Here is a 27,210-nt window from a genome sequence, read left to right as displayed (position 1 = left end):
CTCAGGCGAGTACTAGTAAACACACTTTGGATGATTTAGATATCAACCCCAGTGTAGAAGAAGACGCCAGCGCGGAGTCGGAAAGCCCTCCTAGGTGGAACCCCTCCGATGATTTGAATATGTACTACGGGTCACCATAGGTATGACTACTGGTTTGGTACGTCCAGAGGCTCATGCTTCCTATGTGTCATCAGATCGTATTATAACTGATATATATATTTTTTTGTTTTAAAGGTGATCACCATGGAAGTCACCATGACTCCTGCAAACAACACCTTCTCGTTTATTTTATTAGCAAAAAAAAGCGATTATTTTCTCTATTTCTTTGTGGTCTAACTAGTGCACACATGCGCATATCAGTATCTACGTTGTGTGTAAAAATTATGTTCAAGTCGTTATTGTGGAGAATCATGTGATATCCTTTACCCTTTTTGTAATAAGCTCACAGAGTTGTTGTCTCTGGTCAGTTTCAAACAGGATGTTTTATCAGATTGTAATTTCATTGGAAGTTGTTGTCCTAAATGACCAAATGTTACAGAGCTCAATTAAAGTGGTTGTCCTGCTTAAAATTCTCTACATATTCAAAAAAATATGAAATGTCATTTGTTCTTGTTGTGTCTTCTCCATTTCCAAAGGATGTGTCAAAGAACTCTTTTGAAAGCCTTGATATCAAATATATTTGATATCAAGTTGTGCGAAATGGTGGTCCAAGTTATAGTGAATTATAATTCAATTAAAACCAATTATTCTTTAATACAATCATATTTAAAACCGTGAAAGACATTGGAGGATAGTGTAACAAGCTCACAACAATCAGCTAATACAGGTAAGATTCACATAAAACTAACAAAAGTCGACCATTGATGGTAGAGAGGAAGTCTTGAAATAGACGCTCTCTTCTTTGATCAGATACACGAGAATTGCCCATCGCAGCATTCTCCTCTTCCTCAAAACTAGGAGGGGCTTCTCGGTGTCCCTCCCAATCGTCTGAACTGCCTAAATTGTATGTCCCGTCTTCTTCTTGAACAAAATTGTGAATTACCACACATGCTGAAAGCCACACATTGAGATAACTGGCACTCCTTTGATCTTTGATAACCAACCTAGACTCTTTACATGATTGAGTTCGACCTTTCCAGAGTCCATTTGTGTGTTTGGACACAATTCTAGCTAGACTTAATTGGAAGTTGAAATGCCGATGAGCGCGGTCAAGTTCTTGGTTTCTGGGCTTTTTGAAGGCGGGTACAATGCATTTAGAAGAACTGTAACCAGAGTCCGCTAAGAGGTACTCTCCGGGGCTAAAAAACCTTTCAATATTTTTAAAAAACTGAAAAACACATCAGTGAATAACTCAACAATGAAAAACAGGAAACTTCTACTTACTTTGGTCGATTTAAGTACTCGTTGGTCATGAGCACTTCCACACCAGCCATGGTGAGCGTATATGATTTTCCTTTGATGATCACAGATAATCAATGAATTCACCGCATATATCGACTTTCAACAGTAATAATCCTCACAGTTCTTCTGAGGTGCATACGCTAGAGGGATTAGGGTGCCATCTATGAATCCAACACACTCTTTGAAAAAAGATTGAGACCCAATTGCTGATTTGATCTCTTTTCGTTCATCCAATGTAGGCCATTTGACATATTGTGATTCAAGTCGATTGATAGCCTGAATACAACGGTAGGTGTAATTGTCCACACTCCCTTCTATTTTCGATGTCAGCACAGGTTTGTCTGCTTTTGATATTAACTCAAGCACTTACCTGCCATTGAAAACAGCTTGGCTATCACTCGACACTGCCCTCCATTACCCGAGAGGCCAAAATTGGCCATGGCAACCAAGAGTTGCCATCTGACCGGAGCTTGAGGGTTAGGTGAATTGTTGTAAAAAATCAGATCATCTGCAATCTGGTTGACGAGAGTGTTAAAAGCGTCCTTTGACATCCGGGCCTAATACGATCAAAGAGCAAGTCAGTCATTTGTAAACATGAAAAAGCACATGGATGTTACTTACAGCCACGACCCATGTCCTATCAGTTTCATTCCACCATTTGTCAAAACATGCGAGCTTTCTCTCACGGCGCAAAACCCGAGGAATTCTAGGAGCAAGGTAACGTTTCTTTTGAGCATGTTCTAATCCAAAAGCTATGATCGCAAGTGTTGATTCGTCATCGATGATTCAGCGTTTTTGATTGCTAGTGAATGTCATTGAGTCAAAGGTACTAGTAAGGATCACCTGAGAAGCCATCAAGAGAAGAGTATCTTGCAAATTTGGATCAACGGTAGCTTGATCTGAATCGGAATTGAGCTGTTTGAGAAGGATGACTGCTGCCAAGATGGTAGTGAAGTTGCTGGGTCTTGTATCGGAATCGTAATACTTGGTGGCCAAAGACGCTACCTGAAGTGCGAAGAAACAATTCAGGTAGGCTAAGACATTGCGGCGGGTGGTTGAGGTTGGCATCGAGGAGATAGATAAGGGTGGGTTGGACCGGGAGTGGTTCGGTGGTATCATTTGGGTCTCAAACCTGAAGTCCCAACCGGGTGTACCACGGTACACCCAGTCACCGCCAAAAAAAAACTGGGTGTACCGGGTTATTGCAAACCCGGTTTAACTTTGAGACCGGCTATTGTAAAAAAATTCTAGCACTCATTTTGGTGATGTTCAAAATTTTTGTGGATCAACACATAAATATGCAGCACTGAAGCACTAAATTCACCCTTCAATAGTGACAAGAAAAATCTAAAAAAAAAAATACAAGTGGAGGACAATATCCCCTTTGTTGAACGTTTTTTTCAGAATTTTTCTGGCTCAGTATGCAAGTCATCACATGTGTGTAATTTTAGGTACTTAAACGCTACTGCCATATGTACAAGGCTCCAAAACCACCCAAAAAAGTTTTGCAGCACAACAAAGGATGCAAGATCATCTGTACATAGTTTGAAGACAGTGTGTGGAATTTTGATGCCCCTGTGAACCAAAATGCATTTGAACTTTATTTGGCAGACTTTTAATGTTTTAACCTGCATGTATCCAAGACAAAGGCATCAAAAAATCCGAAAAAAACACCACACATCACAAAGGGGATTGATGATCTCTCCTGATTTTTCCGGATTTTTTGGACTTCTTTGAGAGGGAAAAAGCTGGTAAAAACATTAAAAATTGCTTGCTGGGTTCACGCTGAGTATGAGGCTTTAAGCAACCCCGAAAAAACATTGCAGGACAAAGAGTGTTGTATCTCTCTCCAGATCTTTTTCCAAGCGTTTTGGGCCACAACTGGGCCCACAATTCCAGGTACAATTTTTGTCAATCATTTTTCCAAAAATGCAATCATTTTTTGCTAGGGAGAAACACATTATTTTCACAGTGTATGTGTGTATGGCATAAAACATGATCATTCACATCACCATCAAAATCTGCTAGAAATTATCTTTTGTGTTAAAATTAATATGACTAATGATCACTAAACTCAAAGAACAAACAAATAAACTTAACAATGATCAATTTTGTTTTTTATGACAATATATAATTATTTGTATTAATGTTGATAAACCCTCTAAGATCTTCCAAAAAAGCAAAAAACAAAAAAGAGAAAAAGCAGAAGCTAAGAATAATTTAAGAAGAAACCACAAAACAAAACACAAAAGACTTTTTTCAAAGTGATTGAAGTTCGATTTCTTCTTTTACATCTCTTTTTGAATTCTTAAAATCATTCGATCTACTTGAACTCATTGTACTATTCATCTGTGGCCTCTGTGATACACTCGGATCCTAAAGAACATACCAATAAATCAGTATCAATATAGACAAAACCTCACAAAACCTTTTTCAATCCGATACAAAATAATATCAGGACAAAAAGAACTCACATTTAGGTACTCAGTTAATTTCTCTCGTGTTACTCTCGTTGTTTCATTATAGATTCCTTTTCCAACAGCCATCACAGGTCCTTGCTATATTCACCGAAAAGATAGACGTAAGTGAGCTGAAAACCTTCGAGAAGAAAGAGGGTGAAGTAATAAATTTGAAACAAACCATATCCATCTTGAAAACCATATAAGTAGTCACAGCTAAGATCAATAAGGTAGCAAAATAGATCGGACTACTAACAACAGCCAAGAACTCATTCCATCCGAGGATTCCGATCACAGCATACATCCAGTAAGGAATCTGACTGATACTGCTAACTAAGCTACGTTTGGCTTCGAGGTAGTACGCATCACACTCTTTCTTAAATCGATCCCTTATTTCGTTCTGTTTCGTTACTGATAAAATTGCTGCTGATGATTCAAAATCATAATCTGCTATGTCCAAGTCATCCAGATCATCTGATGAGACGCTAGTAGGTATAAAATCGAGTAATGATGGATCAGATGGTCGAATTGACCCATAGAGAGGAATTAGAGCTAATGTCTAAAGAAACAAAGTAGAATACAGCTTATAAGTGAGAAGATCTCATCAAAGAACCCAGATATATGAGATTTTACTGACTTCATCTTTTGCGCCTCGGAATGCTGTGTCAATATCATCTTCTGGTTTCCATACTTTCGGCACTCCATCGGCATCATAACGGAACCGCTCTTCAAAGGCTAATTTGAGTTTGACCAAGAGAGTTGTATCGGCTGTCTGCTCGTCGACCTTATTTCGGAGCGCGATCCATGCTTTTTTCGTCATCAAACTTATCGTCTTCTCATTCTCTTCATCGGTACAACTAAAGCCTAACCAATCATCAAAGCTTCAGCTTGAAAGCGGTAAACCACAGTTAGTTATGTACCAGATTGGACGAACCTTGAGTTTTCTTCAAATAAGATTGCGTAGAGAGTTGAACAGCAGTTTGAAAGCTATCCAACACCATATCCCACATTTTTGGAGTCTGTTTCGCCAAAGTGAACTCTACAAGCTCATTCATCTCTCGTTTCAAACTTTTCTCTATCAAGTTCGTCACCTTTTTCATCTCATCTACCTTGCACTGATTAGAGATTGTTGTCAAATCCTCTTGAAGTTGAGATGTTGCATCGGAATATGTCCAATCTGTGTCCTTCAATACCAAAGCTATAGCAATTTACCATACTCGTGATCAGTCGAAAATCCGCTCTCCAGAGAAAGGCCGTAAAACTTTTCATTCGACTCACATTGTGCCGCAGACTCAAATTCTTTGGTAGCCTTATCTTTATGCTCTTTCACAACTTCCCCAAAATCTTGGCGACTGTTGGTATGATCTCTTTTCAAAGAGTTGAGTAGATCTGCTTTAAATTTTTTGATAATCGATTTCGTCAAGTTTTTCAACTGTGCCCAAAAGATCGGTCCCAGAGTTGTATTCATTTTCCCCACAAGCTCTGTCCGTTTTCGCTGATAGACGCCCGCATGATAACGTGAAGCGGCCAGATCAAAAGAAGCTACGTGCTCGTGAATTAGTCTTGATTGTATCGAAGATCTGTGCAGGAACACTTACCCAACGATTTAGAGCGCGCATGCTCCATCTTACTGCCCAGTTCAGCCAAAACAGAACCGAATTCCATTTCTGATTTGATAGGACTCAGTAAGTCTGAAAATTGATTGAACGATATAACAGCGATCTCATCACATCTGAACTGAGCTAAAAGCTCTTGCTGTGTGGGAAGGTCGAGATCTTTATTGGACACAACTGCATCCTAAGTGGAGAGAGTGGGCTCAACAAGTTGTACAGTTGTATAGAGAGACGATCACAGAATGAGCCGCACCCAGATTCCACTCATATACTGAGCCAAGCCATCTGCAGGTATACGCTTGTGATAGATTGGCTTGAAAATATAGTCAGGATGAGTTTTATCGATGAATCGCCTCCGAAGGTCTTCGACCCCCTTGTTGAAGTTGTCAGGCTGAAGGATCTTGTGGGCCAAGGTAGTGAACGTAAGATCAAAGTAATCTGTAATCCGGGAGTTTTCGGTGCCTTCTGGCTGAGAATCACAGCAAAAAGATGAGAACAAGGGGGGTGAGTACGAATGCCCGATCCAAAAGTAGATAGCTCTGGGACCAGTACTTTTGCCAATCCATCCCAGATTCGATTTAAATCGCCTGTGATCGTTTTCTCCAGGTTTGAGAGAGGCGTGACCCCAATGTGGTCACGGATGACGAAGAATAGATTGGTTTTGTCGTGACCAGAGCTGAGATGTCAGGCATAAAATCAATTGTGTAAGCTATATGCGTAGGTTTTCGAAAAGAAGAATACTAACTTGGAAGGGGAATTCAGCTTTTGTTTCGCTTTGTTCGCTTGAAACAATGCTAGGTCGACCTCAAAGACTGTCTTGAGTAGCCCCATGTTAGCACCTTGGTAAAGCCCTACTTGGTGTTCCCATAAATTGACGATGATGACTTCGGAGGCAGCCAAAGAAAACAATGCCGCCTTTCGCTCAAAGTCCTGATCATGACGAGCTTTGTTCAATATTCTGATTCTGACCAGGCTCCAAATAACCGAAATCTAGGCTATGGTCATTCCTTACCTGGTTCTCCCCCCTCTCTCGTCCATCAGCACCTTCTACATCCATGACCAGGACGTCCATCTCCTTGCCTTTACACATCCAGATACCTTAAAGGATCGCGGCAAAGATACGATCGAGAAGGATGCAGGTTGATAAGCATCGCATTGGATCGATGGAAGCTACAGGTTTATGGCAAACCTTTGGTGGTTTGACGCCGATCAGCCTCATCCATGACCTCGAAAGTAGTACCGAACACTCGGTTCAACAGGGTACCTTTGCGTTCAACAGAGAAATATCAGATTCCCGTTTCAAGATGAGATAGGTTGATCAGAGGGGTATATAATAAGACTCACTTTTTCCACTCGATTGTGATCCAAATACTGCTACCAAGTCATAATTGAAACCCTTTTCGAGTAAACCCCAATTTTCGATCGAGCTCGACAAGTCGGTCCTAATGATCGAGAATTTAAGCAAATCAGCTCATGATCACCATAGGATATAGGAACATGATATTTGATATCTGAATGCCAACGTGAATCTTTGTTCTTCACCGATCACTTGTAGTCGTTCTGTCATATGGTTTTGTATTCCATTTTGAGCCATCTTGCAGGACGAAGATCGACGAATATGAATTCTTGGTAATATGTATTTTTGAGTTCCTCGAGTTTCCAATGAGAGCGATAGTTGGGGAGTTAGGAGTGATATCAAAAAGACAAGGGGCTAAAATTTATGAGGATAGCTTGACGATGTTTCCGATGAATAGCTGAGCTGTCGAGTGAAGTTTAACTTTGAAGTTGAAACTTGATGAATGACGATGAGTTCTTGATAGATACTGGTGGTAGGCGGGGTGTCTGATCCGGGTACAATAAACCATACCCGATCCGTCGAGTAGGACATGATCAGATTAATTCGGATCGACCGGTGAGATATTCAAAATTCCGGATCAACTGATCATGCTGTGGTCATTCCTATGCGCTTTCACTTTCCTTATCATGCACTCAATCTCCCTGGACTAAACATGATATACAGTCGTTTTCAAAAAGCTTGCCCAAATTTGCCCGCAAAACTCGAGCAATTTGGCGGTGAATTTGCGGCAAGCTTTTTGCAAACGACTGTATAACTGGACATGGACTCTTTGTGGCATGAGAAGCCTGTGAAGATGATTGATTTCATACAACACCTCTTAAATGATTCCTTGTGTGGCTGAACAGGGCTGAACACCACCCAATTGCTAAAGGCTCTTTGGATCTTACTCTATCTTACTTGAGGGTGACAGCTGCGAGCAAGTTGCAAACACATCCCAGAGTCAAGCAAGGCATGCCAATTTTACACGAGATGCGGCTACATAGAAGTCCAATGTGAGGGATATGTGTCTCTACCGGCCCCCTCATAACAAAGGGTGACCACTATGTCAGAATGACCATACAAGGGATTGATGTGGGCCCCATCATGTGAGCAACATGTATTGCTTGACTTAGGGTGTTGTGAAGAAGCTCACCTTGGCTTCAAGTGAGAAATCAATGAGCAGTGTGTGACAGATCGGTCAGCATTGGCTGCTCCACCCATGATTTTGAGAAGGCCACTATGATGCTGATTTTTTTTAGTTTACAGACAGCACATGATCTAAGAAATTGATAGAGAACAACTTCAAAAGAATGTATAATCAAGTTGAGAGAATTGAAAGATACAAGATTGGATTTGTTCCAAAAAACAAATACAGATGCCCAAAAGGGAAGTAGCTAATGTACAGGGACGACTTGCTGTGAATTAACTACAGCTAAACTTCCACCGAGCCACCAGGAACATTGGTGGGAAGCTGCTGGTCAGTGATAGCAGACTCAATTTTTTTGGTAGTCAAAGACTCCATTGCTTTCAAACCACAAGTGCAGTCTGGGGGTAACATATCTTCTTTTGGGGGCACATTGGAATACAATTTTGATGATTTAAAATACTTGGTGTCAAGCTATATGAGAATTTTGTAGAAGCTGGGATCAGGAGGAATGTCAGCCAGGAGCAATCAAACAACATAAAAATTAAATCCACTTATGCTTTAAATACCATCCATGGGTCCCAATTTGAGTTTGCAAGTCCTCAAGTATTTCATCAACTTTGTTGCATAAGAACCAATGACTATTGGAGGTTGGGTTTTGATACAACAAAACTGTATATATATGCTAGGAGACAGAAATAATCCCAGTCTGATGAGAGAGAGAATCAAGCAACAAGGACTTACTAGAAGGGTCAAACAAAATCAGAGGGATTCAGGACCTCCTTAAATATGAATTCATTGGATCTAGGTTCAGTTGCCTTTATGGATGTGCGCCAAACCTGCCTCAGAAGAGAACAATGATCTGATGATGACAAGACAAGAAAACATAGGATACTTACCAAGACAGTTAGTTCTTCAAGAGATGGCATGGGAAGAGTGGGCTGTTGCTATTTCACATCAAGAATTCTGGTAAGGCTCTTGAACAGGGTTAAAGATCAGCATCTCATTTGATATACAAGATGCCAAGGGATAGACTTACAAACCGTTGTACAAAACAACTTTGAGTTTGTGTCTTGATGACCTTGAGATAGTCATCAAGCTTCTGAGTGAAGCACACATGTGTGCTTAACTCCTGACCTCATTTCCATAGCCAAGGGAGAAAAAGGCTTGGCAAATCCCTCATCCTTGTGCTCAATGTAACTCAGTGTGAGGAAAAAGTAGATCATCTTTGGTGTGGTAAAAGGGAGACAAGAAAACTTATGTTACATAGGTCAGCAAAGGAATAGTTGATTGGGTGCTTGTCTGAGTCGTGAGTGCAACTGTACGCCTTCAGTCTGACATTCATGATGGTGTTGTTCATGTCTGCTTGAAGAATATTATATATCACAAGCCAGAAGGTCAGTTTATGAAGGTGTATGAGAAATAATGAGTGTACCTTAAAGGGATCATCAGGGGTCCAATTGTTGGCCTTATGTTCAGTGGCAGTCTTTTTCATCTCAGATAGTGAATGAGAGTAAGTGAGAAGCCCAACAGTTGTAACCGATTGATTTTCTGGAAAAGTGGACAGAGTAAACACTTTCAGCTTGCTGTGCTGCAGGATAGAAACAAAAGAGAGCTGAAGAGAAATAGAAGGGAAGCCTTACCTCACAAATCTTGATGGTCTGCTTGTAAATCTTGCACAAGATTTTTAAGAACTAGGCAACAAACTCTAGATGTAACTTTGTATTAATGTGAGAAGCACCAAGGTGAATGAGGCTGGAGGCTGAAGGAAAAAGTTGTTAGTGTTGAAATACAATCAAGACACAAGAATGGGTTTTGACAATGATGTTTGAACAGTGTTATGCAGGACTTTAGTTGTGGTCACATGGTGTTTTTTCTTTCTGTTTTTCTAAACTATAAGTAGGCAATGTGTGCTGTGTCACAAACATCTTTCCCAATACTCTTACTGAACATTATCCCCAATCATTTTGTTCTGAATTCTGTCTGGATATATGTTCTGACCTGTTCCCTTGTAATGCTCTCTTTCCCATCTTTCGGAAGATAGTACATATATTTCCACCTTTTCTAATAGCGTAGATATACTAATACAGTTTTATTACTAGAAATTCCGTTTAGATCATATCATCACGAGCCAAGTGTTCACTTATATTTTTTTTCTCATCTTTATAAACTTTTTCCTCCAACTACTTAGGTATATCTCTCACAGCCTATTTCTTTATATCATCTATTATCTAACTTGTTGTCTTCAAACTCTCTGCTTTGATTTCTTTGTTGTGATTAGGTTAGTTCCAGGGTCTGCATACCCTTGGTAAAGAGAAGAGTGCTCACGTTTGCACTATTGTTGTCAGGTTAGTAGATAAAGGGAGCTCAGATCCCTGATCAGATCAATAACAACGTAAGTATCAGTCAAGTTATCTTGTAGGAGAAAGAATATCCGGAGAGATGATTGGGATGATATGATGTTGTTTGATATAGAAGTTTTCAATAAAGATGAATTCCTTTTATCCACAAACAAATGATCGAGAGAAAAGAAATCAACAACAAAGATCAAATCATACCTGATCAGATCAATAAAAATGTAAGTATCAGTCAAGTTATCTTGTAGGAGAAAGAATATCCGGAGAGATGATTGGGATGATATGATGTTGTTTGATATAGAAGTTTTCAATAAAGATGAAGAAAAAGAAAACTTCCACAGATCAGGAAAAGATAAGCTTAGTTCAGCGATACATTTTGTGGTTAGGTTAAGCTAGACAAAAGGTTGTGAGTAATACCCTGGAACATAACTGCTAAGTGTTGTAGTGTAAATGAAAGCGCACATATGAAGCAATGAAATATAGATTAGAAAAGAGAAATAATCGTAGGCTCATGGTTTGGTTCCAACAGTAGAAGTAATCAATTTATCTTTTGGAAGGAGAAAATTCCGTTTAGATCATATCATCACGAGCCAAGTGTTCACTTATATTTTTTCTCATCTTTATAAACTTTTTCCTCCAACTACTTAGGTTAGTTCCAGGGTCTGCATACCCTCGGTAAGGAGAAGAGTGCTCATGTTTGCACTATTGTTGTCAGGTATCCGTCTTCTTAGACATTTACAGTTAGAAGTGTTGTATTTGGAATTTGATACAGTGCTATTTGGTCAAGTATGCAAATTGCTACCACCCTCATTGGGATGTTCTACAGGTGGACCACAATTCTTGTATGTTGTACAGCAGGAGGTGGTGCAGGCAATAATTTGTCCCCCAATTTCTCAAAATGACTGCAAGTATCCGTGCCAATGAAGTTGTCCAAAGCTAGAGAACAATCAAAATACCATGGAGCCATGAGTATAATACAGGAGAGAGATGACAAGAGAAAACAATTCTTAACCTTTGGAGTTTAACATGATTATCAAGATGGCTTCAACAGATGCACAATGGTGGTGGATTTGGAGGTGGGTGGTGAATGGAAGGGGTGTTTGGACAAGGGGCACAAACTACAAAGATTCACAAGCAGTGGCTTACCCTTTGAAGTTAAAGCTGTGACAGGTGAAATGAGGTTTTGCTGGTGACATCAACTTTTTGAACACATATGTAAGTTACCTATGTAATTCATCATGATATTATTTTCACAGACTCAAGTCTTTTTGTTCATACAAAATCACAGCTACATTTCATTCTTTACAATTTGACAAACAGAACACAGACAAACTTCAAAAACTATGGTCATATACTCAATGTAACCCATTTAAAAGATTCATTCCAGGTTGCAAGGCCTTGCCTAAAAGATGAGAGCCACTCCTCAGGACTGACATCTGCTATTGCAAAGTCAGCCATTCAACAATGCACCTCAGAAGAATAAAATGCAATGAAGTTAAGAATTTATGAGTTTAGTTGAGAGTGATGAACTTCCCATCCTTCTTGCTTTATGACCAATGTTTGATCAGCTGGGTCTTGAATCGAAGAATCTCAACTTTCCATCATGACAGTTGTATTGGAGATTCAGAAGCCAGTGAATATCCTGTTGTGGATCAAGACTTTATTCATGATTTTGGGTTCAATGGAAAAAAATTTCAGGCTCAAAAACTCTTACTTTTAGCTGAAGCTGTCAGCCCTGAGCCCTAATTACAGGACCATGGGCTAACAGTACCATATGTAATATCAAAATATTGTATAAAGCCATAAGCTACATCTCAAGGCTCAGTGTCAAGAGCCACTTAAACACATGTATGTAATGTATTAAATACATAGTAAACCTAACCCAAGTGTCAACCACAAGTTGACACGTGAATAGACAAGACTCACACGCCAACCACAAGTTGACGCTGGAACTGAGACTATATAAACCCCCTCTTCTTCCCTAGAATCACCCCCCATCTTCTTACACACCACAACATCAGAATCACATTATACTTGAAATCCTATATAGAGGATCCTCGAGTACGTGATTAGTTGTGTAGTCTAAAGACCAAGCTTGAGCATCACGGGTTCTATTGCTGAGCACCCCGGTATTGATTTCTACGAGCCTTGGGCCATCGTATTCTCTAGAAATAAACCGTAAAGCAGCAAAGCTTCCTCCCTTATACGGAGTCTAAAGTAGCCTTCAGGATCTTTGGTTCACCAAAGTGTAAAGCCTGCCCCTTGCAGTCTCACGAGGTTAGAGCGTACTAGCTCTTTACCGCCCTTAATCTCTTTATCTCTCCCTCAAATCCTCTTCTTAGAGGTCAACTAGCTGTAGTCTTCACTTGGGTGTACCACGTGAAGACCACGCTTTACTTCCCTTATCACCTTCTTAGTGAAGAGTACGCCTAACAGACGCACACTCCTCACAGAAGCCATGAAGTTTCCTAAGCCTTGTAAAGCTCTGCCTTTCTATAGAAGGGATGGATATCTGGAGTGTGTATGCCTTGAGAAGCCTCAAACCATAACTGGGCATAATTTGATGGGGTACCTTTCCATACAGAGACAACACATCCAATACATCTGTGGGGAGCAATTCTGAATGGATCCAGAGAGTAATTTAGATTGTTGTACAAGTCTATTTGGAAAAGATACAACACATTTATGGTGTTCAAACCTCAAAATTGATTCATGCAAGTTTTGTGCAAGTTCTGTGCAAGATATGAATAGAACTTGCACGGATCTTGCACAAAACTTGCAAGAGTCGGTCTCACACAGTTTTTGCACGGTTTGGAACACAATAACTCGGGTTGTCAAAAAAATTAATGTCCAAGATTAGTGCAAAAAATCTTGCACAGATCTTGCATGTCGGTCTTGCACAGTTCTTGCACAGTTTTTGCACAGGTTTGAACACCCTAATTTACTCTGCCGGCCCCGACTAATGTGTTGTATCTTTTCCAAATAGACTTGTACATTAGGGGCTCTCAAACCTGACCTGGTTTTCAAAAACCCAGTTGACCCAGTTGACTTTTTGGCAGTAACTTTGTATATAAATTTGACATTTATTGACAGCTCCCAGCCAAAAAGTCAACTGGGTCAACTGGGTTTTTTGAAACCGGGTCAGGTTTGAGAGCCCCTATTTCAAATCAAATCATTAAATAAGAGTGGAGGTGAAAATCACAAAATGGACAATTATACAGCTCAGTGAGCAACCAAGGATTCTTGATGATTCTGTACATTTTGAAGAGAGGGTTAGTGCATACATGTTCCCATGAAGCACAGTCAAGATTTCTTTTGGTGAGCTCACAGAAAAGGATGAATCAAGATTTCCTCTACAGGGAAATCCTTGGGCCTCAGGCCAAAAACATAACATTGGATGTAAGTCCCTCATACTGAGACATGCAGATTCAACTTGCTTGAATGAATGACAGCTGTCCTCAGCTCTCTCAGCATCAAGGTACTAATTGGATAAGTTAGAAATGAACTTGGCTTAACAAAAACCTCTCTGCGCGGCTGTGTTGGCACCCTTACAGAGGGGCTTATGACTAATTGTGGATTCTTGGCATGAGCACTACAAGGATTGAGTGTCCTTAAGTAGTTCTTTGGATGTTTACGCTTCCCTCACAAGTAAATCTCACTTTACTCAGCAGGTAAATTTGTTCAGTACAATGTTCTACATCTTCTCATACCCCAGCATGATAGGCACTCTGGATAACACAGCCAAAAAAGCGGTGTGAAGATCCTTACAACACGCCTGCATTGCTGATTCAAAAATTGGGTACGGTGTGAATATACGCTCTACGCTCCTTTACAAGCAGAACTCGCCTCAAGAACAGCATGATGGAGTGGTTAATAGATAGACATGTAGAAAAACACTTTGAACAACTTTCCCTGTAGGGTAAAGTGATGTACATATGTCAGTGACTCGTGAGGGAAGCGGAAAACCAAAAAAAACCACTTAAGGATACTTAACCCTTGTAGTGCTCACGCCAGGAATCCATGATTAGTCATAAAGCCCTTTAAGCTGGGATGAACAGCTTTTGAGAAAGACTTTTTGATTTTTCTGGTACTCCCAGAATCGTGGAAACTCTCAAACAATCACGAGATTCACTTCTGTGTGCAGGATTTACAATCTTCGAGAGGCCATTGGCATTCATCATCCATCAGAAGTGAACTCATCAGAAGCTTCGATCGGCTCTTTTCTTCGTTGAGTCACTTGAAGATATATCAAAGGCCATCCTCTAGTCGCCCATCTCAGCTTGCACTTTGGCGCGAGCTTATATCCAAACGGTACGAGCTGAACAAGCCAGTAAATTGGCATCTTGATTTTATTCAAAGCTGTTTTGAACAACTCGAATCGGCACTCTTTGTTTGCTCCAAGGATCCGATACTTGGTATCTTCCTCCAGCTCGGCTTACCAGAAGGCCAGCATATATAGCGCTTTCTCATCTGTCAACAATATACTCGAGTCTCGCGTTCTTCTAGGATTTGAAAGTCCAGCTGATCAAGTCAAAGACCTGATACAAATTGAGGGATTGTGACATTGTGAAACTCCTCGTCTAGGGCTCATGGATCTACCTCCTGAAATCGTGAACAATATAATTGAAATACTTGATCGCATGGCTAAGTTTGAAAGTGATGAACTCGAGCCTCGAAAGCGTCAAGGTATCGTGGTAATCTCGGATTCAGGCGATAAGCAACCGTACAAGACTTATTTGCACAGAAATTCTCCAATCTTGAATACTATTCAATCCTTTGCAATGACTTCTCGTGAAATATATCAGCTGTGTCGGCCATGGCTGTGGCAAGTAAGTCATCTTCAACTTACTTTGAAAACCTCATCACGACCAACCACTGATTATAGTGTTCAGAAATTACAATTTCCTACTCGTCTACCAGCACCAATAGATCTATGGACCAAAGATATCCTCCTCAAACAAGGCTCCCTTGTCCGGTCTCTATCACTCGATCTCTCCAAAAACTGCAGTCGACCTGAAGGATCTGTGGACCGCGATCCCTTTTACGATAATTTGAACATCAATATGGATTATATCGATGAAGAAAGAGTCTCCCCAAAGAATGCAAAAGACCTGATAACTCGATGCCCCAACCTTTCTAAGTTAGAAATCAGCTATACACTTCGTGGCGATACGGAAGACGGAGTTCAACTTTCAGCTTTTCTATTAGACCTTGTTCCTCTCATATCTAGTCTCAAGCACCTCCGGCACATGTCGTTACTAAATTATATGGGCGAGGAAAACGCGGTTAAATTACCATCAGAACTTATTGTTGGCCTTCCTTTGCTCGAGTCTCTGAGACTTACTGGACTCACTGTTTTGTTAGATCAAGGGACCCTTGGTGAAGATTCCTTTGGATATAATCTATCCAAACTCCGACATCTATCAGAATTAGATTTATGCGGCATTGGGGGTATATCCGAGAAATGGTGTCTTTACAATTGGGCGGAAACAATTACTCACCTTGAAATTTACCGTTGCGGTAATTTATCACCGATTTCAGCGCATCGAATCGTTCACCACATCGCACCACGTCTAAAGAGTCTCACGCTTAGCTTTGATCAAGATGATGGTAGCTGGGCAATCGATCCTAGCTTGAATTCAAGACTGTGTTTCTCTCTTCCATACCTGAATCACTTGCTGCTTTGTACCCGGAACCCGAACTTACTGGGCAGCTTCCAAGATTGCAAATCTTTACATTATCTTGAATGGACCTACGTAAGATTAGAACATTGCAGGACATTGAGTGGCTTTCTGTTTCGACCCACCTGGCCTCAGCTCAAGAAACTGGCTGTATATGAAAACATTTCTTTGAATGAAGAAGCTCGAGATCCTCGAGATCAAGAAATTGAAGACGAACTAGTTTCATTGGAAAAATATTGTGAACAAGCCAATATAAAGGCTAAAATACACCGGCGTTGGTTGTAGCCAAGATGTATCAGTGTATTTTTATTTGATTGATAGATATTGTCATTTGCTTATTCAGATTTGATCATGTCCTTCTAGAATCTAACTGGCTCTTCCTTTTCTAATACTCAAGTTTCATCTCTGCTTTGACATCAAGAAATCCAAATCTTGCAATTTCCGATTCCAAAGAGCTTCAGACAATCAGAAAGGTTTCGAGCACAGAGAGAATCTGATTAATTGACTGTCTCTTCTTGATCTGGCTTGATAGACTCGATTGCTCCGAAATTTATTTAAAGAGAATCGTTTCAAGAAAAACAACCAAGATGATTTTATTTGATCAAGTACTACTACATACTGCATAGAAAACTTTGTCTTTAAGTTACATTGGTACAAAGGTTGAAGGCTTCTGATTTGTCAAGTTTTTCGCAACATCGTGATTTGGAACTGCTGAGATTTGTTGATGTGAGACTTGAAAGTACAGCTTCTTAGACTTTTTCTCACCTTGATTGTATCATTTCACCGTACAGTCAAGGTTAGTCAGCAAAAATTTGATGATTGGTATCACGTCGATGGAATAATTTAACTGACTTATGAATTCATTTCGTTCCTTGTGAACGCGCTCGGAGCCTGATCCGAGATGGAAGTCTAAACCGGAAAATCAATGCAGAGATCAGCAATATTAGACAGCTTGTAACAGTGCGCAATCAGACAAATCCTTGAAAAGAGGTCAACGAGGAGTTTATAACTCACGAGGAGTCAGGAGTCCTGATAACAACAACAAAGTCTCTGATTCGGGGGAAGAAGGAGGGCTTTGAGGGCTAGGCTTCGATGAAGTGGGGTAGGATAGAACGGTTTGGAGAAGTTTTGTTTGAGTCTCATTATGATCGTTTGTCGGAGTTTGAGGATTAGTCAACTTTGACATTGAACTTTCTTCATTAAATGATAAGATTACTATCGATTAACCAAAGTCGAGTCAAAGAAAAGGAAGTTAGCTCGATTGATCCTAAAAGTTGATGATGTTATCCGGAAAGGAAATTACTTTTGTTTTCAAGAAGAACGTAATTTGGTTTGGTTTTAGGTTCCATGACCATCAATCTAAACAATTCTCAAGAACTATTATCAGTCTTTTTAAGCATCGCAAACTTCAGACTAGATCAAAACACTTACATTTCATAATCAATCCAAAGGTCAGTGATGTTGGTCCTTTGGCTTAAACACCTAAAGGTTCTTGAACTCGAAGAAAAGTGTGGTATGAGTTGATTCTTTATCGATTCTCTTTGAAAGCTAAAGTTATATTAATTGGCTTGGATGAACTAATCTGGATTAAAATCCAAATTGGTTTGTGCACTTCGTACCTTGACCGTTGAGTTCTCGATAGGCACATCAATAACTCATATAAGCTCAGCAATCTGCAACCACATAAGCCTGACCAGTTCCGCTTTACCCACTAAATACTCATGTCATCATGAAGGTTGATCACACCACCTGCGATCATCAGTCAGTGAGAAGTGTTTGATTTTGTGATCGCAGGTGACATCAGAGCTCAACCACTTGACCTTTCACTTTGATATCAAGTAAGCAATCCATTTTTCATCCTCAAGGTTCAGAGGATATGGGCTTTAGGCAGTTTCACTCTCGTTTGGATCAACAAACTCATCCTACATTACTCATATAATATCACACTTTTGATTCTTCTCGATCAACATACAATATATATCTAAACTGTTGATATCATGAGGTTAAGATTTGTGTCAAGCTACGGTTAATGTCTGTAAGAAACATTTAAAGTGTGATGATAATAATTCTTAACGACCTCCTTTTGAAAGAGCATTACAAAACTTTTGTACTTATACGATTTGAAGGGATTTCGTTTTGAATATACTTGTCAATTTTACATTGCATTCTTATGATGTGAGGATTGTATTGAGTGCTACTAATTAGTGAGGAATTACCACCAACCGCCATGTGAAGCCGGGCAAGGATTTTGGATCTCTGAACTTGTTTTGCTGGTGCTCGAGGTTTGATACCAATTATCTTGAGAGCTTTTTCCAAGTTGAGCAGGACGTTTTTCTTTCGATTCAGATTTGGTTGACTTGATTTTACTGGAGTTGAAAGTTTGATCCCAATCATTTTTAGATCCACCTAGAGAGGCCATTTGAAGTTGTTTTCCTTTATTTTTGAGAGGAGCCGCTGCGGTAGATCTAGAATATTGTGACGAACTTGAAGATTTATTTCGGTTCTTTTCAATAAAATCACCTTTGGCTTGATCTAATATATGTTTTGCAGTAAGACATGTTTCTAGATCATGACCAGCCTTGTTACAAAACTTGCAGAATGTTTTACCTTTTGATAGGATTGATGATGTTGGTTCTTGGGGCTGCGATTCATTCTTTTTTTCGTTACTTGAATTGACGCAGGTAGCTTTGGTCATGAGAGCCGTGATGACGCTCTCTGAGGTAATAGTAGGTCGCTGAACCAATTGCTGAACAGTCGAGTTCCATGCAGGGTGTAAAGATCCGAGTAACGAGGCAGCGAAGACTTCATCGACAGTTAAAGGGTTTTCATCATTCACCAGGATGGTCAGTCGATCGAAAGCTTTATACATCTGATTGATATGTTCTTCGAGACTTGCGCCTTCCTCCATACGTGTGACCATAAGGTTATGAAGACGTTGAATTCGACCACCTGAAGAAAGATCCTCGTGTGCTACTCGTAGGGCTTCCCACATCTTATGAGCGTCATCAGGATGTCGTCTTATATATTTCAGGTTAGGAAAAGTGACAATTTGACTAAGAGTAGCGCAAACAGCTGTATTGTCGTGTTCCCAGAGCTCGTCACGATCTTTTGGATTAATCTTTTTAAGAACATGATCTCGATTCATCGAACGAAAGTGGGTTTCCGCAACAAACGCCCAGTCCAAATAGTTACTATCTTGACCAGGGGGAGAGAGAGGAGAGATATTTTGGTCCATGGGAACTGGAATCATATCTGTTGCAATCGTTGATTGTCGTTGGTCGATGAAGGTCTGTATTCAAAGATATTTTGTGGATAAATTTGGATCCACCAGAAGATGAAAACCAGAAGACCAACCTCAATGCCGTAGACCTGGAACACCTCAAACCTTTGGGGAAGTTGACTTCAAGTTCGAATGGTGGAGAATCGAGATGAGTGATACCCAAAACTTGCTTACATACGTAGGTTTCACTACACATGTGTGTATTACATACTTGTGAAGCCTTACGCTTAAGTCAAGTCTTTGGACCAAGTCTCACTTTGGATTCTGGATTGTGTGTCGATGCTTGGAAGATCGACGGAAAGATATCGTAGCTTTTCAAATTTGCTTACCCAATTTACACCGCGGGAATAATTTAGTTCAAAACCCGATTGAGGAAAGTTGCGGTGTCCGAGTCCGCAACTTCCTTCAATCGTGAATTTCGTTCGCAATACGTTCACAATGGGTTCACAGGTTCCCCTCGAGCGATACCATACACAACATAACACACAGAGCAACAGCTCACCTGGAATTGCTGTCATGCAACCATTCTGCCAGACAGAGTGGGGAAGACCACGAATCAGCAATTAGTCACGTGACCCGATCCGTGACTGCGCAAGTACTCGTCCAGATTTCAAAATCTCATTATCCTAATCTTTTCGACCCCATCGAACCACCTTCTCCACGCGATAACGGCCGTTATGGAGGTCGACGACGCGCCGGATACGGGCCAGAAGGAGAAGAGTGTTCCAAAGAACACTACCCCAACTCGCGACGCGTCCAACGCGTTTATCAATCCGGTCGGGCCCCAAGAAAGGACCAAATCGTCCATCCCCCCTACTCCTCTCGTTTTCGATAAAACGAAACTCAGCCAAGGGTTGACTCAATCTCCCTCGATTCAGGCTTCCGATCTTGGAAGCTTCTCGAAGAAGAGAAGTCGTCTTGAAACGCCGGGCGTAACCGCCGAATATCAAGCTGCCGAGTTAACGGGCACACCGAGATCGAACAGAATGCATGATCTGTTCCCAGGAGTTGCCGAACCTACGTCACTCAAGGACATGGTAAGCAAACTCCTGGAGGTGATCAAAGCGGGTTTCCCACTCGCCAATAAGTCCGCTAGGACCAAGCAGATTTCGGTTGACGTAGAATCTGCTGCAGATATTCTCGTCTTAACCGGTGCCGTATATGATAGAATCATGTATGAAGACGCTCGTCGTAATTACACAACGCCTGAAGCGTTAAGCGGTCAAACCCAGAAACGCTCAATAATATTCAAGGGTAAAGAGACCGACGATACATTAAATATGATCGTTGAGCAACTCGCCATACTCACCACAACAATGGGACAGAAGAACATACCTGTACCCTCAAAAAAGACACCAACGACTCCATCGTATGCACTAGCAGCATCTAAACATGCTCCAACAACTGGCAAGACGACCACTCTGCCGCCAAAACCAAAAGCTAAATCGGCTAAAACGCCACCAAAAACAAGGCCTACTAACACCATAACGTTAGTTCACGAAGTGGGGGCTGAAATCACGCACCCTGATTTACCCAATGCCAAACTCATCCAAGAGATCAATGTGGCGCTCAGAGCTTATCAGGTAAAAATGAAACCTGAGGACACTGAGGCTATAGAAGCAAAGAGCGTGCGACGCCATCCGTCAAACGACATTGATATATATTTCGAGACAGCGGCACACGCTACCAAAGTGCGAACCCTGCCCAATTTATGGGTTCAAGGTTTTTCCAAATCTTTAAAAATGAAAGAATCTAGACACGAAATCATAGTGAATGGAATACCTACAACATTTGATCCAGACCTATCAGACCATAGAGAAGAGTTACAAACAAGTAATAACAATCTTCTCAAAGGCATGAAATTTGTCAGATGGTTGAACCCAAAAGCGCTTGAGGATCCTTCAAAAAGACACTCGTCTATACTGATTGGCCTGCGCAGTGACGACGAAGTTCAGCAATGCATCAAACAAAAGATTTGGCACGGGAGAGGTAGACATACCACTCTTCGAAGTGGCCCACCCCCACAACGCTGCTACAACTGTCAGAAGCCAGGTCATACGGCAACGAGCTGTCAACTTGATCCTCTATGCCCGTTCTGCGGAGAAAAGCATCACACACACGTCTGCCCCCAAAAGGGCAAAACCGACATGAAATGCACGGCGTGTGTAAGACACAAAGTCAAGCTTGACCCAACATCAGATATCAAAGCAATCTTCAAATCCAACCACGCTGATTTTATACATCACCCGTTCAGCCCAGCGTGCCCAACAAGGATAGCCGCAAACAAACCTCCTTACAACCCTAGCGGATCGCCAAAGATCGTAATAATAGAAAGCAGCGACATGAATATATCATCATGATAGAACAAAACCTGCGAGAACTATTAACTTCACAAGACACAATGGCGGTGCTGCAGCTGAACTGCCACCGCTCCCAACATGTAATGCATTCTTTATTTAATCACGACCTCACTAATGAGTTTTCCATAATAGCCATCCAGGAGCCTCATATCAACAAAGTTGATTACCTACCACCAAATCAAACGAACTGGACTTTAATTAGCCCAACACCAGCAGAGAAGAATGAAGACTCGCGCCCGAGGTCGTGCCTATACGTTAGGAAAGACCTCCAAGTGGCTCTCAACCCAATTTCCTCCCCTTCGCGAGACATATCCGCATGTACAATTAAGATCAACGATTTCTCTCTTTTGATTACCAATGTTTACAACGCGCCCGAAACCTTCACAGGATTTGAGGCGTGGGACGCGCTAATGACCAATTTACCCCTTTCCCTACAATTACTACCAACAATTGTAGTAACAGACGCCAATTTACACTCACCGGCTTGGAATCCAATACACAGCAACACATCAGATAAATCAGCAAACGACCTAATAGACATCATGTCTAAATGGGACTTACGGCTGCGATCACCTGTTGGCCAACCAACCTTTGGACTCAACTCAACAACCACAAAAGGAACCACAATCGATTTAGTGTGGGTCAATGAGCAGCTTGACGATGTCATCCAAGCCTGTTTCGTAGACACCGAGGACATCACGAACCATTTCTCAGACCACCAATCTCTCATTACGACTTTTTCCACAAAGACAAACGACACGCCACACCCAAACTCGACCAAACGAAAAAACTGGAACAAAGTTGAAACAGCAAACTTACTCTTAGAACTTAAAACAACTCTACCCAAGGTAACACGACTAACATCACAAGAAGATATTGACTCTTTTGACCGATCTCTCAGACAGACTATCACCGACGCCTTAAACAACAACTCACCAAATAAGGCACCACCGGGTAAACATAAGCAATGGTGGATACCTGAAGTGCTTGACCCTCTCAGAAAAGAGGCGCATCGCCTCCACCGCAAGTTCAAGAAAGAAAAAACTGAAGAAAACAAGATCAATTACAAAAAAGCAAGAAACAAGTTCAATAAGAAAGTCGATAAAATGAAAGAAGACAACTGGAAGACATACCTATCCACTTTGACTCACGAGAACCTCTTTCAAGCAAAACGCTTTGCCTCAGGACGGAAACCCTCATCCTTAGTCAACACGCTTATAACAAACTCAGGTGATATATGCTCGACAAATCAAGAGAAAGCTGACCTTCTTTTTAAAACTACTTGCGTAGCAACAGCTCCCTGCAAGATAGACGACTCAGAAATCATCAACTTTCCGCTAACAGAAAACACACAAAATTCAGAACAAATCATGCCAGCTTTCTTCGATTATTTAACCGAAGAGAACATCAAAGCCGTCGTCACAAGTGTCCCACCACTCAAAGCTCCTGGAGCGGACTCGCTCCAGAATTGGGTATGGTGTAGAGTGTGGCAAATGGTTAAAACTCACGTTAGATCTCTCTTCCTCCAGATCACAGAATCGGGCCTCATTCCTCAAGACTGGAAACAGGCAAGAACAATTATGATTCCAAAACCAGGAAAACCCGACTACACAGCACCTTCAGCCTACAGGCCAATTGCGCTACTTCTCACTCTAAGTAAAATCTACGAAAAATTACTGACAAAACATCTCTCAGAACAGGTGGAAAAGAAACGACTTCTCCATGAAGGCCATTATGGAGGCAGGCCAAACAAATCTGGACAGGAAGCGCTGGTTCATATGGTATCATGGATTCGGAAAGAATGGACCAAAGGTAAAGTAGTAGGAGCCCTTTTTGCAGATGTAAAATCGGCTTTTCCTTCAGTCCATCATCCAAGACTCCTAGCTATCCTAGAGAAAAAGGGTTTCCACAATCAAACTGTCAACTTAATACACAATTTCCTCAACAATCGCTCTACCACACTCTCATTCAATGGTTTTGAATCAGATCCTTTCAGACTAACACACGGTCTTCCTCAGGGATCGCCGATGTCACCTCTCCTATATATTCTGTACAACAATGCTTTACTAGAAATAACTGACAAAATGGATACATCAACTGCGTTAGGTTTTATCGACGATGTAGTTCTACTCACGACAGCATCGGATAAACACCAACTACGATCACAAATGCAGACACTGGCATACCACCAAAATGTCTGGGCTCAAAACCACGGGGCAATCTTTGATGTTAAGAAAACCTTTTGGGTGGCATTCTCACCAAAAGGCATGGAGGATCCACCAACAATCAGCTTCGTGGACCGGAAGAACATACAACCAGAAAAGAAAGCTAAGTGGCTGGGCATTACAATTGACAGCGCTCTTTCATTTTCACAACACAGAAACGAAATCCTCGTCAAGGGACGCCAAAGAGCTGGATTTCTAGCAACATTGTCAAAAGCTGAGTGGGGAATTCCTCCAAAGCTCATGAATATTCTGATCACAACAACAGTCCACACTGCCCTAGATTACGGAGTAGCAGCTTGGCTAGCCTTTGAACCACCACAATACTTCATCAAGAATCTCGCCGCCATCGACAACACGTGCGCAAGAGCCGCGTTAGGAGCCCTCCCGTCGACACCAAGCATCTACCTACGCCATGATGCTAATCTCATACCACCAAAGATTCGCCTTCAAAGCAAAATCATGAACTTCATGGCAACATCTCTAACAAAACCGTCTTACTCACCAATCTATAGTTTTGTAAAGCAAGCACAGAACTCAAATCCGAAAAGCCATCACAACCCGTTTCATAGATTCTTTCAACATTCTGTTAGTGAAGAATTGGCTGAATTTATACAACAGATCCCCCTCGACCCGACCGATATATTGACAAGACCTTCAAATTATACCACGATAATACAAGAAAACGAAAGCTTGGCGAAAACCGAGGCTAACAAACTCACAGCTACGTTAGAGCACGTAGTAATTTTTACTGATGGATCTAGGATCCCAAAGTGCACCACGGCTGTTGCAGCGTGGTGCAAGAATACTCACAAATCTATGTCTGAACATTTAGGCACAGCTCGAATGCATGGAATCTACCAAGCAGAATATAGAGGAGTCCAAATGGGACTCGGACTAGCACTAAACACAGCGTCGATTCACACACAAAGAACCACAATACTACTCGATAACCAGAGTGTTATTAAGGATCTAAGATCAAACAAACTCCCTATTACCACTTTGGACGATAGAAAAGAGACTTACAAACTTTTGATGTACTTACACAGGACTTTCCCGAATATGAGAATCACATTCAGGTGGTGTCCAGGACATTCAGGCGTCTATGGAAACGAGATTGTAGACGAAATAGCCAACAAGAAAGCACGAACAAAACTTCCAAGTACCTTTCAAGCAAAACCAACAGCCGCAAGTTTTCTTACAGCAATCAAAGAATGGAGATCAAAAAACTCAGAAATCACGGAACCTCAAGACTTAAAAAGATTAGGTCACAAACCACAACAAAAACTACACCTCAAACAACTCTCAAAACTCAACAAACATTCAATAGGAATCATCACGCAACTAAGGTCAGGACATATATATCTTAACCATTACCTCAACAAATTCGCACAGATCGGAGACCCAAGCTGTGAATGCCAGGAAGGCATTGAGACAGCCGAACATTATCTTTTCATATGCGGAAGATTCCAAGAAGAACGCCAACAATTTGAAGAAGATCTCAAAGAGATAGAAGAAAAACCCACCACAGCAATCCTCAACAAACCCTCTGCATTCAAAGCCATCGCAAAATATTGCGACAGAACCTGGAGGCTGAAAAGCCGATGGAACTGGGCAAAAATCACAGACGAAATTCCGCCTACTCACAGGCATCCACCAAGAGATTGATCTCTTTACCCCCATCCTTTAGCGCCGTAAAATGTCTCCCTTAAAACATATGTATTATAGTTGAAACAGCCAACAGCAACCTTTCCCCTGAAACAGCCAGAGGGGTTTTACCGGTGCTGGAAATATGCAGTGTCTCATAGCCGAAAGGCTCAAATGACACTTAAAGCAATGCATAAAAAAAAAAAAAAAAAACCATTCTGCCAGCTCTGACAGTGAGCCTGGAGCCAAAGATATGAATGAGATCAATGATAGTTGATACTGTGGATGGGAGTATTGGCTATGTATACATGTTTTACACACACAGCAAATAGACAGGGCATCTCGAGGGGAACCTGTGAACCCATTGTGAACGTATTGCGAACGAAATTCACAATTGAAGGAAGTTGCGGACTCGGACACCGCAACTTTCCTCAATCGGGTTTTGAACTAATTCATTCCCGCGGTGTTAAATATCCACCTTCTTGAACAACCTCATCAGACTAACATGGAGTGTTGATTTTGCTTGCACTTTATTGATGCAAGATAAGATCAGGTTACCAAAGCTCAAATGCACATCAGCCCTATTTTGTTGCTTGGGTGTTGAGTGGGGACTGGATGAAGTCGATTATATAGGCATTTATCTTGATAAAATCTATGTTTACTTATAAAGAAGTTGCCAAAAGGATCATGTATGTCTGGATCCTGCTTTATGAAGCCTGCCGATGTAAGAATCAATTAATGACTAGGGCATAGGCGGGCCCGCCCGCTAAAATACAAATGCCCAGAATCAAACACTCACCTCCAATGACGCAATGCCGTTAAGAGGGAATAGACAGGAAACTGATCCATGGGTTTATCAAAACAGCATTTTAATGATCACATAGCTTACAGTTACCAAGTTGGCAAATATTGTTAGGTAGCACACATTTACTGGTTGCCACACACTCTCATCAGTTTCACATGTGGGGTACATTCCAGCAATATTTGAAATGTGTAAGTATACTTTGACTCAGTATGTCAGCTAGATTCAAACATATATTCTACCTATTACTTGTGTGCTATTGCCCTTGCCAACACTTTCCTGATGAATTTTTTTCCAACTGGTTTGGTATTGTGATTACATATGTTGCTCCATCCTATACCTTTATACCATGACATAATGTTGGGCAGGCTGTAGTAAACTGACCTGTTGAATCTCAAAATTGGTAGTGTCCCCAGAGCCTGTGGAGGGTACACTGAATTCCATTCTCAAATGGGAGAGGGATTGTCAGGGATGCAGGGACATCACGTAAGGTTGACACTTAGTGACCATGAATTTGGAAGACTTGGATGGAAGAAAATTTCTTCTCTCCAGGAATCCTTCCAAATCTCATCCTGCACTGTCATCTGAACTCCCAGCAAGTTAGACTCTTCTAAATTTCCCTTCAAAATTTTTTTCAAAAACCCACCCACCACCTGGGGGGTTGAGAAGGATGATCTTCTCAGACCGGTTCTCACCCCAAACATGGTAAGGCTACACCACGGGGCAGCTGGCATGTGAAGATCAGGTGAAATCAGCCTCTGCCAATAAATCCTAGGCTCTTCACACTATGCCACATCTACCGGCAACACATGAAAGCCAGTGTGACCATCACCCAACATGGCCATGTGATCACAAGGTGATGGCTCACCTTGTCATTATGTGAGAAGCCTTGCCTGGTCATGGTGTGA

The 27,210-nt window shown here is 41.2% G+C and overlaps 5 protein-coding genes across 5 annotated transcripts; 1 reads left to right on the top strand and 4 right to left on the bottom strand.

The window, feature by feature from the left end:
* Positions 1-3,382: 3,382 nt before the first annotated feature.
* MELLADRAFT_49200 (uncharacterized protein) lies at positions 3,383-7,265 on the bottom strand (the record flags this gene model as incomplete). The annotated part of the gene is made up of 14 exons (XM_007412304.1): positions 3,383-3,777; positions 3,876-3,959; positions 4,042-4,419; positions 4,498-4,724; positions 4,795-5,058; positions 5,139-5,402; positions 5,453-5,657; positions 5,727-5,942; positions 6,026-6,149; positions 6,219-6,403; positions 6,486-6,571; positions 6,663-6,737; positions 6,818-6,915; positions 6,997-7,265. The coding sequence occupies 14 exons, from the start codon at positions 7,065-7,067 to the stop codon at positions 3,661-3,663; spliced, it is 2,394 nt and encodes a 797-aa protein (XP_007412366.1).
* Positions 7,266-14,899: 7,634 nt separating this feature from the next.
* On the top strand, positions 14,900-16,276 carry MELLADRAFT_64932 (uncharacterized protein; the record flags this gene model as incomplete). Its single annotated transcript, XM_007412440.1, has 1 exon — positions 14,900-16,276. The coding sequence occupies one exon, from the start codon at positions 14,900-14,902 to the stop codon at positions 16,274-16,276; it is 1,377 nt and encodes a 458-aa protein (XP_007412502.1).
* Positions 16,277-16,634: 358 nt separating this feature from the next.
* Positions 16,635-17,429, bottom strand: MELLADRAFT_108510 (uncharacterized protein; the record flags this gene model as incomplete). Its single annotated transcript, XM_007412303.1, has 4 exons — positions 16,635-16,756; positions 16,844-16,900; positions 17,006-17,206; positions 17,423-17,429. 4 exons carry the CDS (start codon positions 17,427-17,429, stop codon positions 16,635-16,637), a joined length of 387 nt encoding a protein of 128 aa, XP_007412365.1.
* Positions 17,430-18,017: 588 nt separating this feature from the next.
* MELLADRAFT_89435 (uncharacterized protein) lies at positions 18,018-18,756 on the bottom strand (the record flags this gene model as incomplete). The annotated part of the gene is made up of 3 exons (XM_007412302.1): positions 18,018-18,136; positions 18,215-18,625; positions 18,669-18,756. The coding sequence occupies 3 exons, from the start codon at positions 18,754-18,756 to the stop codon at positions 18,018-18,020; spliced, it is 618 nt and encodes a 205-aa protein (XP_007412364.1).
* A 281-nt stretch (positions 18,757-19,037) lies between these two features.
* On the bottom strand, positions 19,038-19,536 carry MELLADRAFT_117102 (uncharacterized protein; the record flags this gene model as incomplete). The annotated part of the gene is made up of 2 exons (XM_007412301.1): positions 19,038-19,280; positions 19,346-19,536. A coding segment is annotated over one exon (204 nt), but the record flags the coding sequence as incomplete, so codon positions are not given.
* Positions 19,537-27,210: the final 7,674 nt, after the last annotated feature.

This window comes from Melampsora larici-populina (genome assembly GCF_000204055.1).
Source record: "Melampsora larici-populina 98AG31 unplaced genomic scaffold MELLAscaffold_30, whole genome shotgun sequence".
NCBI lineage: Eukaryota > Fungi > Basidiomycota > Pucciniomycetes > Pucciniales > Melampsoraceae > Melampsora > Melampsora laricis-populina.
This window is presented reverse-complemented; position numbering and strand designations above follow the sequence as displayed.